This window comes from Centrocercus urophasianus, unplaced genomic scaffold, assembly GCF_019232065.1.
Source record: "Centrocercus urophasianus isolate 14NV4802_14NV808 unplaced genomic scaffold, USGS_Curo_1.0 seq_9, whole genome shotgun sequence".
Classification (NCBI taxonomy): domain Eukaryota; kingdom Metazoa; phylum Chordata; class Aves; order Galliformes; family Phasianidae; genus Centrocercus; species Centrocercus urophasianus.
Window position 1 is genome coordinate 20,212,374 of NW_024885532.1, and position 14,303 is coordinate 20,226,676.

The 14,303-nt window shown below is 42.4% G+C and overlaps 1 protein-coding gene across 10 annotated transcripts in view; it reads right to left on the reverse strand.

Annotated features, from left to right (window-relative positions):
- ELF1 (E74 like ETS transcription factor 1) overlaps positions 1–14,303 on the reverse strand; it is an 86,203-nt gene that overhangs the window by 18,386 nt on the left and 53,514 nt on the right. For 9 of the 10 annotated variants that reach the window (XM_042839365.1, XM_042839366.1, XM_042839364.1 and 6 more), the window contains 3 exons: positions 13,173–13,347; positions 5,274–5,381; positions 4,434–4,598 (listed from right to left, as the gene is read on the reverse strand). In XM_042839365.1, the coding sequence (XP_042695299.1) occupies positions 4,434–4,598; positions 5,274–5,381; positions 13,173–13,347 (448 nt within the window). The remainder of the gene's footprint in view (positions 1–4,433; positions 4,599–5,273; positions 5,382–13,172; positions 13,348–14,303) is intronic. The other variant, XM_042839367.1, reaches the window with a different exon arrangement.

Here is a 14,303-nt window from a genome sequence, read left to right on the forward strand (position 1 = left end):
AAGTTGGTTGTTTTTCTAAGACTGGGAGAACCATTAACAGAAACACCATTTTTTGAAGTTATAAACATGGTTGCTCTGTCTGGTGAGGAAGACTTAAAGAAAGAAGTTAATTACAAGTGATGACAAGAGTGAAGAGCATTCACTTGAAAATGTTGAAGAAACAACTAATCATAAGTGGAATAAAAAAAATTAAGTTGTATTGAATTCTTTTTCAATATCAAATCTTGAACTTATTCCTTCATTGGCTCTCACTCAGTATCAGCTTTACCAATACTGTAATTAATCAGGAATCTTCAAAACATACTTATGAAAAAAATACTCCACTTATTAGGTTTTGCAATGACCCTTTAGTACAAAACTGTCCTAAAAGCAATGCCTCCTACTTCATTATGTTGGCCCATGATGTCAGAGGTGGACGTTGATGGGTGCCTTGTACCTGGAGACATTCAAGGTCAGGCTGGACGAGGCTCTATGCAACTTGATCCAGCTGTAGGTGTTCCTGTTCATTGCAGGGGAGCTGGACTGGACAACTTTTTAAGGGCTCCTTTTCCTCCTTCCCCCTTTCCCAAGGCATGGGTCCGTGTGTCTCCCCTCCCCATTAGTCATAAAACCAGGTTGAACCAGCCTGTAAACTGTTGACACCAACTCAGAAGATGCTATGATGGTATGGCAACAGAGGCTGAACCTTCCTGACAATATTCCATTACATGCTGTTACTGTGTGACAGATGGAAGAAGAGATGCAGTCTGACAGAGTGGCATCTGACACAGAAGTGTATCACTGAACTCCTTCACCTAGAAAAAATGGCACCCATTGACATTCATCAACACTTGCTGAACATCTATGGAGACCAAACAGTGGATGTGAGCACAGTGAGACAGTGGGTGGTGCATTTCAGCAGTGGCAACAGTGAAGTGGAAGACAAACCAGGTTCCAGACAGCCATGCAGACTTTTACAAGAATGGTGTGCAGGCTCTTGTTCATCGCTGGCAAAAAATGCAGAGCTAACGTTGGTGATTGTGTTGAAGAAATGTTTTGTAGCTGAGAGTTTGCTCTTTCAAATAGTGTTATGGTGCTCTTTTATCTGTTATAGTTTCAATGGAAATAAATAAGAGGCATTACTTTCAGAGTGCATATTATCAGTACCTAAATTTTTCATGTACTGCCTCTGTTCTTTTGAGAGGCAGAACAGAGCAAGCAGACAGGACTGAGAGAAATATACTTCTAATCCAAGTAACCTGCTGTCATAAATAAAGAGGTAAAGTATTTGTCTTTTTCTCTCTTTATTGCACTTCCAAAGGCATTTAAATTCAACTGAAGCAAGACAAACAGGTCTGTGCAATGCCATTCCTCTTTCGGTTTTATTTTTAGAGGTTTTCTTAGTACAAGAGACAAAACTGCAGAATAATCACAGAATCAAAGAATATGGCTTAGGGAGTTTTACCGGCTCTGAACAAGAATGTCAAGGCCAGCCTGGACTGTCTGATTTGTTACAGACCTTCAGATATCCATTAAGAAGTCATTAGAAAGCCTGGTTTGAGCACTTTCAACGTTGGCAGTCTTGATAAATCCCCTCTGCACTTTCAATTTTCTTTCTCTCTCCCTTTTTTTTCTCTTTTTCTCTTTTTTCTTCCCAAACAGGAACAAGAGGAAGGATTGCTAGATGAGAGCTGCAGTGAGGAAAGACTAGTAATGCATGAAATCCTCTCATTTAACTGCTTTCGTTCACAGAGGATTCATGACTGAGGATGGGACACAAAGCTCAGCCATCTCCTTGGCCATTAATGTCTTCCTTGATTTCAATGAAGATGGAAGGAAAGAAATCCTACAACACTGGCTTTCAAGGGGCTGTACGACAAAACAGTAGGAATCTCTGGAGCATGTTTCTAGCAGTTTTATACCACTAACCATTACTGGTTGCAAAAAGAAAAAAGTCTTCTTTATTTTCTTCTTCTGTAAAACATTTGGACAGAACCACGCTTCTATAGGTCAGCTATTATTGCACAAGAAGTTCCACAGGGTAACTTTGGGTAAAGGCTTTTCTCTCCTCCTAGTTGCTTTATGGGATAACTGTTCAGTGCTCATATTGTTACCCATCTTGTACATACATGTTAAGGAGTAATATTAACTGTACTCTCCATAATTAAGGAGTAGAGATTGTTATTTGGATGTAGTTAATTACCAACATCCAAGTAAGATGAGGTCTTAAAAGCAAAAGAAGTGGATTAGATCTCATGACTCAACTACTGCAGGTCATCTTCAGGAAATGCAAGCACTGATCCACAAACAATTCACGCACTTTCGGTAACAGATAACCTGGCCTACTAAACATAAATACAACTGCTGCAGCTATTCTAGGTTCTCTTACCTCAAAACTGGACTACTTCAAGGCAGCCTATCTGGACAATCCTCTACCACAAAGCTATCCCAAACTGGAAATCAGTGAACAATTGTGAAACTTGTTTACAGAGAGGTATTGATCTGACTGCTCTAAAACTGGGCTAGAAATGAGTGAAGATGGGTTTTGACTACACTGTGAGCTATAACCTCCAGATGCTGATACCATCAAAAGAACAGGCAGGAGAGACACAAGAAATCTTTGTTTAAAAGAAACTATTTACTGAAAGTATATTAAACATTAGCACACTTCCTCCTCTGGTCCAATAGAGCATGAATTTGTTACCTTTCAGAGTGCGTTACTACATTCCTTTTTAGGAGAGAATTTTATAAAGAGGAAGGATGAAGAATGTGCAGGAGGCTGGCTAAGACTCATGAGGATCTGCTGTAATCTCATACTAATTGCTTGTATGATTGTTTTGGTTTTTTTCCACTTTTCTATTTTTGAGGTTGTAAAAACAGCTCAGAAATTCCTGCTACAAATTAATTAGATATTAATAAAATGAGATGCAGCATTGAGGCTGGCAAGGAAATGATTAAAATCATCCTATCACTTCTGGAGAACGTTTTCTTGTAGCAGCTCTTTTCAGCAGTGCCGTCCCAACTCAGTTAGCAAGGCAATGCTCTGTGCAGTGCAACCCTACAAATACAGCTATTGGGTTACATGTGCTGCTACTCTGTGAATAGATTGTGGCTACAACACACGTGGCAAAATGACCATAGTCCTTCACACTGCCACAAAACTGACTCAACCAGGGCAAACAGATTGCCCTTATAAAAACCAGAACAAAAAATACAAACCCTGCACGTCATCCTGAAATGCACTATAAAACGAGTAATGTTTTGCAGTAATGCTTGTAAGTCAATGCCTTATAAATCCCTGCACACTCTGCAATAACTTCAGCAATGTTCAACACTTCAGCAATGCTCAGATCAGACCATCTACCTCAATTTCACTGAACACTGGTAGTTAATGAAACTTTAAGCTGATGCATCTTTTCTAGCTTTTCTTGTATCTGATGTAATGATCAAAGCCAACCACATTCACTGTGGAGCAACTGACATTTTAGCCTACAGTTAGAAAGGAGGAAGGAGTGGGAGTAAGCAGAAGCACAACACTAACAGGGTATGAAAGCGTCCAGCCAAAGAAGTTAAATGTCGGGCAGACTGAGGCTCCTTGTTTTGACCCACACAGCAGCCGACATCAAGAAGAAACAAAAAAAACCAAACCAGCTAAAGTCCCCTTACAGTTGGTTATGATGCAGCACGGTAGTTTCCCCAGCAGCACTCTTGGGCAGCTGCTGGTCAGACTCCTCTCCACAGCAGTTTCAGTTCAGTTTTCTTACAACAACCAGAGCGCTCCTGACCAACACCCATCTCTACCAGACCCTGTGACACACATGGGACTAAGGAAGCTCCCACAGCATTTCCAGAGGTCTGTATGTTGCCCTTCACACATAACTACCCCCAACATTCAGAAGTATGATGGCATTAGCAACAAAATGCACACTCTTGCATCAGAAGCATAACCAGGTAGGCGGCAAAAAGCCCTCTTCTGGATGACTTATTTTCCTCATAGGGGAATGTGTCAAAATCTTATGTCCTAAAGCTCTGATTCAGACCTATGTTTTAGTTCCAGAAACATAACTCTTCTGTTTTATTTCATTTTTATTATTATTAACATTATTTTTAATTTATTGCAACATCACCTTACATCTGCCTGCACTACATGACACTTTTCCAAAGTAGACATTAGCATCAGGGCCTCAGATGGTGCCTGCACTGAAGCAGAGCAGGAAGACGGGAGCAGAAGGTCTGACTAACATCACATAACTTCATTACCCTTCGGAATGGCAGTGACTCCAGAGGAACATGACACGACAGACGAGGCCTCGGCCACGTCAGGTTACCTCCTGCAGCAGAGGACACTTGATTCTTTTGACTTGTCAGCCAGGATGGCTCCACAGACCCATGAGAGGTAAGCATGCCACTGACTGCTCTCTACTCCACAAGACTGCTCTGCAATAGCATCTTACCCTTTTTCTTCTTTGGTTGTTCAAATTCCGGAGTCTCTGGTGACTCAGCATAAGGGTCTGGGGCTTGGTGAACTTCCACGACCTCGGGGATCCCATCAAGACTGACTGATACATGTGTAATAGGAGCCACTATATCTTCATCTTCAGCTGAGCCAAACATAGTTGCTTAAGGGAAAGGGATAATGGGAGGAGATCAGTTTATAACTGAATATATCCATCCACAATCAGAAGTAGCATTAAAACAGACAAGTGCAGTGACATAGCCTACTCTCCTAAAAAGCACTGTTGTGGTGTGTGTTCACACATTTTTATTCGCAGTTAACAGAATTTGCAGAGGTAAGTATATGTTCTTCTATCTTGCCAGTGCAGAATCAAGAACTATTTGGGTTGGGAGGGACCTTAAACACTGCCTAGTTCCAACCTCCTGCTCTGTGCAGGGACACCTTCCACTATATCAGCTTGCCCAGAGTCACATCCAACCTGGCCTTGAACACTTCCAGGCGTCCACCACATTTCTCGGTCAAACATAAATAGAATTCATCCTCTATCAGAGGAACAAAACAGAACAGCCTAAACAGTTCCACTTAATTCATATTTTCCCTTCAATTCTTAATTTTTTCCTTATCTATCAATGTTCAACTCTGGGATCAACATGTTCTCAAGGAAGTGAAACTCCTCACTGCATATAACACTAGATTTCTGGTACCCAAACTACGCATCTAAAATCTACTTGGAAGCAAAATATTCCTACTCCTTCCAGTCAATCACACAACACTGAACCTCTCCTTGTCACAAACAAGTCAAATACAGACTAGATTCACTTTCTTAAAAAAAACTCACTTATTCTTTTTTCATCCAACATAGGACCAGGGGAGTCCATATTGAGAAGTGCTTCAGCAGCCTCAATTGTTTCCATAGTTTCATCTCCATTATGACACGATGTTTCAACTAAAAGCAAAAGAAAATAATTAATTCCAAACAAGCTACAAAGTAGATTTAAAGCATGTTATTTATCATAAAATCATAGAATAATAGAATCATAGAACGGCATAGGATTGAAAAGGCCCACAATGATCACGTAGTTTCAACCCCCCTGCTATGTGCAGGGTCACCAACCAGCAGACCTGGCTGCCCAGAGCCACATCCAGCCTGGCCTTGAATGCCTCCAGGCATGGGGCATCCACAGCCTCCTTGGGCAACCTGTTCCAGTGCTTCACCACCCTCTGGGTTGGGCTGGTATGCTGGTATGCTTTCCAAAAGTTTTAACTACTAGACAATCCCTCATTTGTCTTATACTGGTGCCCATCAGACAAATCAAAAGCACTTGGATCTTTATAATTTGTAATTTATAATTGAGGCCATGTGAAGCACACACACACAAAAAAATCTGATAAAAATAGTTCTTTTCTGACAGAAAGCAGATTTGGAAGTAGTAGCAGTCCAAGAAGATAATTCAGTTTGACTAGAGGAGTATCTTTACCAGAGGATTGTTTGCAAAATACATGTAGTATAACAAACAAGGTATATATCAGTTTCACTTTTGGGTACCATAAGTCTTTAGAAATGTTCTCAAAAAAAAGGTTATTTAAGCAATTGCTTTGTTGGATAGAAATGCTCAGGTCAGGTTTCCTTATCTTTTGCCATGAATTTGAACCCGCTTTGGGTATTTTACATAAGTTTCTCAAAGCAGTGCAAAGGTCTGCATTAGTGAGTCCCCTGCACAGGGCACAGACCAATACTTTCTTAAGCCCTGTAATGAGTCAGCTTCACACCCTGCCTGTTTAACTTTGAGGAATTTGGGGTGGGGCAGCCACACACACACATACAATAAAAGAAAAAAGGGGGAAAAAAAAGGAGCCTGACTCCTTTGCCAGCCATACCAGGCACAACCTCAGAGCATTTCTTCTTCGCATTAAAGCCATAGATTTACACCAAGAAATGCAACCTCTGTACCGCGTTCCTTAAACGACGGTAACAACAAAGCACCCAGCCCACCAGCAATCACACTAAATTTCAGAAAACAAACAGAAAGTTTCACTCCAAATGCTTACAGCTTCTGCAATCCTATCACTGGGAGAGGACCAAGATAAGCGCGGGTATTCGTGCACCAGCCCTGCCTCCCACACCTTGCTGTGCTTACGGGCAGCTCACAGCCTACAGCAGGCAGCTCTGCAGGAGCCTCCTTAGGATAGCATGGTTAGGTTGTGGTTGGACCTGATGGTCTTTAAGGCCTTTTCTGACCTGAGCAGTTGCATGATTCTTAGAAGGTGACTTTGCAGGATTGAGCCAAACTCATCGCTCTGTTGCTGAAAGAAAACAGGGATGTGGTTCTGATTCTCCTCTACCGCTGGTTCATGGTCCAGACTCCTTATCAGCACAAGCCAGGCTTCACACTGTTTTGATCACAGTGAGGCAACTGAGTCCTGTGCAATGGCTGAACATAAATCTGAGGGGTTCTGCTGGATTGGCAAGTTGAATTACAGGAACTCGAGCCAACATGAGCAAGCTGTGAGGTGCCACATGACAATATAATCACAACCTCCCTGTCCTATTAGCAGCAGCACGCAGCATGAGATAGCTCTCAGGGATAACCGACCCAACAGATAAGAGCAAGCCAGTCTGTTACTCCAGTTTCTTAACATTGCTAGTATATATTCCAATCACAATTGAAATCACCAATCACAATGCCAGTTATGACACAGTCACAAACTAAAGAAGGATTGAGACAACAGTACTTATTTGTTACACTTCAAAGTCGCAGCTACAAGAATGCTGTGCATTTTCATTTCAAAGTACCTATTTTAAATAGGTCGCAACTTAAGAAAAAAAAATAAAGGAAAACAAAACCACACCCAAAAGTAACATTTTTTTCCCAGGGTACTCAACAAGCTCCCGATTATCTCAGCAAGCCACAAATTTAAGCCTCTGTGTATGCCAATTACAACCCAATTACTGTGGATGCGTGTTTGCAATGAATCAGCAGAGCTCACAGCTAGCAGCAGGCCTGCCCAGACAAGGCTGTCTTCTCAACTGGTGGAAAAAGAAACTCCACATCTAGCCTGAAGCTCCCTCCTTCAGCCCAAATTCCCACCTAACATACTTGTGAATGCTTTACACCTTCCTACTTGACACCTCCTGACAAGGTGGCTGCTCACTTCCCATTGCTCAGCTCAGGGATCCCATCCCACTCCCTCTGTCACACACCTCTCAAACCAATCATCAGCCCCAAAAGGCCAACGATGGGGGCTTTGCCCAGACTAGATACAGCCTGTGCTAGTCACAGCTGTATTTAAATACACCAACTAAAGGGATCAAGGTCTCAGAATAATGCTGGAAGAAATGTAAAGTTGCTGAAAGAAGGAAGAATCATAGAAATACCTGGGTTGAAAAGGACCACAGTGATCATCTATTTTCAACTCTTTGCTATGTGCAGGGTCACCAACCAGCAGACCAGGCTGCCCAGAGCCACATCCAGCCTGGCCTTGAATGCCTCCAGGCATGGGGCATCCACAGCCTCCTTGGGCAACCTGTTCCAGTGCGTCACCACCCTCTGAGTGAAAAACTTCCTCCTAATATCCAACCTAAACCTCCCCTGTCTCAGTTTAAGACCATTCCCCCTTGTCCTATCTCTATCCACCCTTAAAAACAGCCGTTCTCCCTCTTGTTTATACACTCCCTTCAAGTACTGGAAGGCCACCATGAGGTCTCCCTAAAGCCTTCTCTTTTCCAAGCTAAACGAGCCCAGTTCCCTCAACCTTTCTTCATAGGAGAGATGCTCCATGAATTTAATGAAAAGATTCCTCACATACAGACTGAGACCTTTTTTCCAGAATAACTGACTGTTAAATTTAAGCGATTGCTTTTTAATAGAAATTCTGCACCAACTGTTAAGTAATGCTGGAAAACCAAGTGCTACTTTAAGAATGCACGTGATTCAAGGAGACCTATACATCACACTTCCTTTTCTTTTTAAACACGGCTTTAAAATTTATAAGTGAAATTATCTCACCGGGGAGCTGCATGGAAAAACACTCCTCATTTCTATCCGGATGGCATAAGCAGTATTGAGTAACTTCTCTACAAAGCAACAGATCTCATCTTTTTGTGTTTTGGTTTTTTTTACAACTAGCATCTCGTCAATTGAAAATCCTCATAGATTAAGACTGTGAAATTCTGTTTCCAACTCAGCAGCCTTTTGGATTTCTTTGCAATCATTATAAATGATTACATCAACGGAACATGCTGGGGTTGTGCTGGGTTACAACATGTAGCACTTTCCCTTCATTCACTTACTTGAACAGTTTGGCTCGTGCCATCAGTTCTAGAGGTTCACCAAATGCAGAAGCCAAATGCTACCTAACTTGGACAGACTGTAAAATAACTTCTGAATTGGTTGTTAAGCTTCATTGTTGTTCTATGAGAACCTGTATTTCTGTGCTCTGGATTCAGATCAGGGCACAGTGAATCAAAGTGCCCATTTTTTTTGTCTCTCCCCTCTTACACAAACTTTCTCACTGTTTCAGTGAGGAGGCACAGGTGAACCACAAAATGGCAGAGTTTGATTACCTCCTATTTTTCTACATTATATGTGTCAGCTTTAAGAAAAAAATAATTCAGGAAGTTGCATAATCCAATTAGTTCCTCCTTCCTGTGCATTTTACAACTCTAATTAATTACACTAATAAGATAAAAGGTCATGCCTAACTAATCTTGTGGCCTTCTATGATGGAGTGACGGCATTGGTGGACGAAGGGAAGGCGACCGATGTCATTTACCTGGACCTGAGCAAGGCCTTTGAGATGGTCCCCCACCACATCCTCATCTCCAAATTGGAGGGAAGTGGATTTGATGGGTGGACGACCCGATGGATAAGCAATAGGTTGAAAGGCCGCAGACAGAGGGTGGTGGTCAATGGCTCTATGTCCAGGTGGAGGCCGGTAACAAGTGGTGTCCCCCAAGGGTCTGTCTTGGGACCGGTGCTCTTTAACATCTTTATTAATGACATCGATGAGGGAATTGAGTGCACCCTCAGCAAGTTTGCTGACGACACCAAGCTGAGTGGAGCGGTTGATACGGTGGAAGGAAGGGATGCCATTCAGAGGGACCTCGACAGGCTGGAGGGCTGGGCTCGGGTGAACCTAATGAGGTTCAACACGGCAAAGTGCAAGGTTTTGCATTTGGGCCGGAAGAACCCCAGGCACCCGTACAGGCTGGGAGGAGTGGTCCTTGAGAGCAGCTCGGCAGAGAAGGACCTGGGGGTCCTGATGGACGAGAGACTGAACATGAGCCAGCAGTGCGCTCTGGCAGCTCGAAAGGCAAATGGGATCCTGGGCTCCATCAGGAGAGGGGGGTCAGCAGGGACAGGGAGGTGATTGTCCCTCTCTACTCGGCTCTTGTGAGGCCCCATCTGGAGTACTGTGTCCAGGTGTGGAGCCCTCAGTACAAGAAAGACATTGAGATTTTGGAAAGGGTCCAGAGGAGGGCGACTAAGATGATCAGGGGGCTGGAGCACCTCCCCTATGAGGACAGGCTGAGGGAGTTGGGCTTGTTCAGCCTGGAGAAGAGAAGGCTGCGGGGTGACCTCATTGCAGCCTATCAATACCTGAAGGGAACCTACACCCAGGAGGGGAGTAAACTCTTCAAAAGGGCTGACAACAGCAGGACTAGGGGAAATGGATCCAAGTTGAAGGAGGGAAGATTTAGGTTGGATGTTAGGGGGAAGTTCTATACAAGGAGAGTGGTTAGGCCCTGGAACGGGCTGCCCAGGGAGGCTGTGGATGCCCCGTCCTTGGATGTGTTTAAGGCCAGGTTGGACGGGGTCCTGAGCAACCTGATCTGAATGTGTGTGTTTGGTGGCCCTGCTAGGCAGGGGGGTTGGAACTACATGATCCTTGAGGTCCCTTCCAACCCGGGTGATTCTGTGATTCTGTGATAAATAAAGTGTACTAAATCATACCATCTGACAAGATGGCCTACAGTTTATTGTATGCAAAACTATCCCCTGTATTTTTCAGAGAGGAAAAAAAAACAACACCACACAACTCAATATTCTCTTCAGTGATAAAACTTCATCCAAAGCCAAATGCTCCAATCTATTTTCTTGATCATCTTTTACTACGTGACAGTTAATCGTTTGGGGTCACATTATACCAGCAACAAACCGACCTGCAAATTGCTATTACAGTTTTTCCAATGAAATGTGTTGGTAAATTTAGAGAGTGATAAGGCAAGTCTGTCTATTAATTATAAAAAGATTATGGTGTGTATAACGTAGCTAGAAAACTGGCTGTTGGCTATCTTTCATCAGGGTTTCAAGTAAAACAGATGCTGTTCTTATAGCTGTAGTTTTCTGCAGGTCATAATTTATACTACAGATAGTAATCAGGGCAGTGTAATAGCTAGTTTTGCATGGCTTAAACTAGATCCTAGAGGCAGAGAAGCTTACCAGAGTCCATACTTCTGCAGATACAACATTCAACAGTAATTCCTGCAGTTTCAGCAGACTTAATTTACTTGTAGTTTAGGGGAAAATGAAAGCTTAATGTATAACAGAAGAAAAAAAAAAAATCAGCACTGAAAAACTTGTAGCTTCAAAAAAAAAATTCATGCATATTTAGAAACCATTTCTGAGTAATGTTGGCATTTTCAGTTTCATTTTGCTGTGAACTTCAGTCCTCTGAATATTTTAAATTGGAATTAGTACAGTCTTTACAAGGTCTGATTCTCTCTCAGAGGCAGAACATGAAAGTGAAAAGATTTGTACAAACTTCCAAGAGCAAAACAACGCATTTCACTGCTGAGGCCAAACACACAAATTAAAATCAAGATGGGAGCCTCAAAGATGGGAAATAACCAGAAAACAAAGTAGGTGGGAAACGTTAGCTGCAATCAGCCCCACTTCACAAGCAGCCCACTGAAAAATGCACTTGCACCTGCTCTGGTGGTTTGGTTGGGCTGTGTACCTGAAACCTGGACAGAGAGGTGATGAAGCCATGCTCCTTCTCTGTGCTCTCTCCACACTTTCATGGGAGGCTCGTGTCCTACCTGGCCCTGTAACCCTGCCCTGATAGGGCCTGGCAGGGGCTCCTTGATATACACAAACTGCTGAGGCACCCTCCCCACAGGAGCCCTGAGCGGTGGTGCTGGTCAGCTTGGAGTCATCTCTTTGTACAAAGCCAAGCACTCAGTTTCCAGTGGCCAAAGAAACCCTCAGCACAGATGCTGCAGTGTGAACCAGATAATTAGTTAGCATCTCCTTCATTACAGCAATCTCTACAAAGTCACAGCTCTAGTTTTCTAAGGACTTGGCCTTCAAAGAAAAACAGATTGCTTCAGCTATAATGGAAGATGTTAACAATGCAGTGCTTGTCTGCCTCCAAAGTATCCCTTGGACACCATCAGTTACAAGGATTACATATTTTCACTCTCTGGCAGCAAACCCTTCTCATGTGACTATTTACGTTAGCAACAAAAAATCTTAACAAGAATAGTCACAAAAGCAGAGTTTCACAATTACTCATGCAACTGTCAATTCACACTGTATTATAACAGTATGTATTGCAGTGAATACGTATGCACGAAAACTATGAAATTCATCAACGACAAAATATGCACACAGTCACGTTAAGTGGTGCTTAAATAACACACTGAGGAAATGCCAGTTACAGTGTGAATAATTAAAATGAATAGCAAGTGAATAGTTGGCAAGAGGTCTCAACTTGAAGTAACGTTTAGGCACGTAAGACTTTCTTGAATAATCAGTTAAATTATTTTTACAGTCACAGTCTGTTCACAGATAATTCATGGCTAAAGAAAAAGGGGCCACATATATCAGATAAAACCATTTATTGGGAATGGTTTGTGCCAATTTACTCTATGAACTACACCTCATGTCCAGTTTTGCTGAGTTTGGCTTTTGGTGGTAAAAGGCTGTAACAGAGCCTTTGGAAGTAGTGCCAGAGCTGTGACTGAAACCAGCAAGCTGTCTGCAACCCTGGGGACAGCTCAGCTGGAAAAACCTCACCAGTGAAAGATGGCACAACCAGATCTCAGCTTTGTAAAGCATCCACCTCACCTTTCAGACTTAGTCTGCAAAGATGCTCCAAATATCTACTTTCAGCAAGGTGCTGTTTGCTTTGGGGGCTTTTTTGTTTTTGTTTTTAATAAGTTTCTTTAATCAGATATACCCTTGAGCTTTCTCTTTTACACTATCCTTCCTAACAGAAGTTATGCAGAACATTTGTACTTTAAACATTGATTATTAGAGGTCTAAAACGAACACTATGCTGAGCACACCAATATCAGCATCGCGCTGACAAGCACATTTTACAGTTGGCCATTTGCATACCCTCCAGAAATCAAAATACTACATCTACACATGTTGTATGTTGCTGCTTTTTTGGTACACCACGTTTACTCAAGTACATACCAACCACTAAAAAAAAGGGGCAAAAAAATAACATTAAGAGCAATGCACAACTGTTTTGGTACTCTGCATAGAACCCTATCCTAATCTGTATTGATGGATGACAGGTCACTGCACCAGCTGTGCAGCTGGAATCGCAAGCCACCTGGTACTGGAATTAATACCATCTTCTCCATGCTGCAGCACAGGATTGACAGCATTCAATATCGTTATAACTTTGTTTCTTATTCATTTTTGTCACTCAGCTTTTCCTCCCTGCCAGCCACAACCACCTTGTTGCAAAAGCATGGCAGATAAGAAATTGTATTGCGAACCTGTGAGGGGGATATCATCATCTTCAATGATTTGTTCCTCTGCAACATCTAGGGAATTCTCAGTGATCATGTCACTGGGCTCATCCACACAGGTTAAGCCAGAATAGTTGTTCAGGAGATCTCCACTAGGGACATGTTCCACAATGACAGCAGGGAAGATGGATGGATCACCAAGCTGTAGAAAAAAAAAACAAAAAAAAAAACAACAAAAAAAGGAAAATGTAATGTAAAAAAAGTAATGGCAGTTATAACATTCCCACTTTAAGCATTTACTTCAACTTCAACAAACCCACAGCATATCACCTAAATATTAAATGATCAGGAGAGAGTACCGAAAAACAAGATGATTTTTAGCACACAAAACCAAAAGAGCAGCAGTGTCATGCCATGGGCCAGAGGCTGAATATCACTACAGATAGTGTATAATACACTGACATGGTCACAGGAGGTTATACAAGACTCCCACAGCAGCATTTTGCAGCTAAAAGGCTGACAGAACAGAGGAATGGAGCAGTGCAGTAGAAGTCAAACTCTGCTGGCAATGACAGCAGCAAACAACTTGCTGCAAGCACCTTCTGCTCTTCCTGTCCAGCTGCAGGCAGAGGATGGTGTGGCTGTGAGCACTGCAGGAAGGTCTCACCAGCACTGAGTTTACTGTGAGATAGTAGCTTAGGGGTCACTTACCATGAGGGTAACAAGTGAAACAAGGAGTGCTTTATACATGTACCTCTAATTCTTGTGGTTTCTTCACTTGCCACTGCTCCCCCACTTTGCTTTAAAGCCCGCTTTCAGCCATCATCCTTCTCTCTCAACACTTATTTTCCATAAGATACAACAGAAAAAGGGCACTTGCAAAAGCAAAATCAAGCTGGCCAGTTGTAATAACAAGATGCACATTCTCCAAAAGAGCAACCATTCAACAGGAAGAGGTTTGCAGAAAATGCCATTTATGATAGAGAAAGTATTTTCCAAAAAGATTCTGTGTGATTTCCAAACGCCACTGGCAGGAAAAAAAAGTCAGTGGATGGCAGCATAGGAGGCTCAAAGGAAGTCTTGTGTAACTCTATGGCTCTCTCACTATAAAAATAAGCCACACTTTGAGTTCGGCACACTTAAAAACAAGAAAACAAA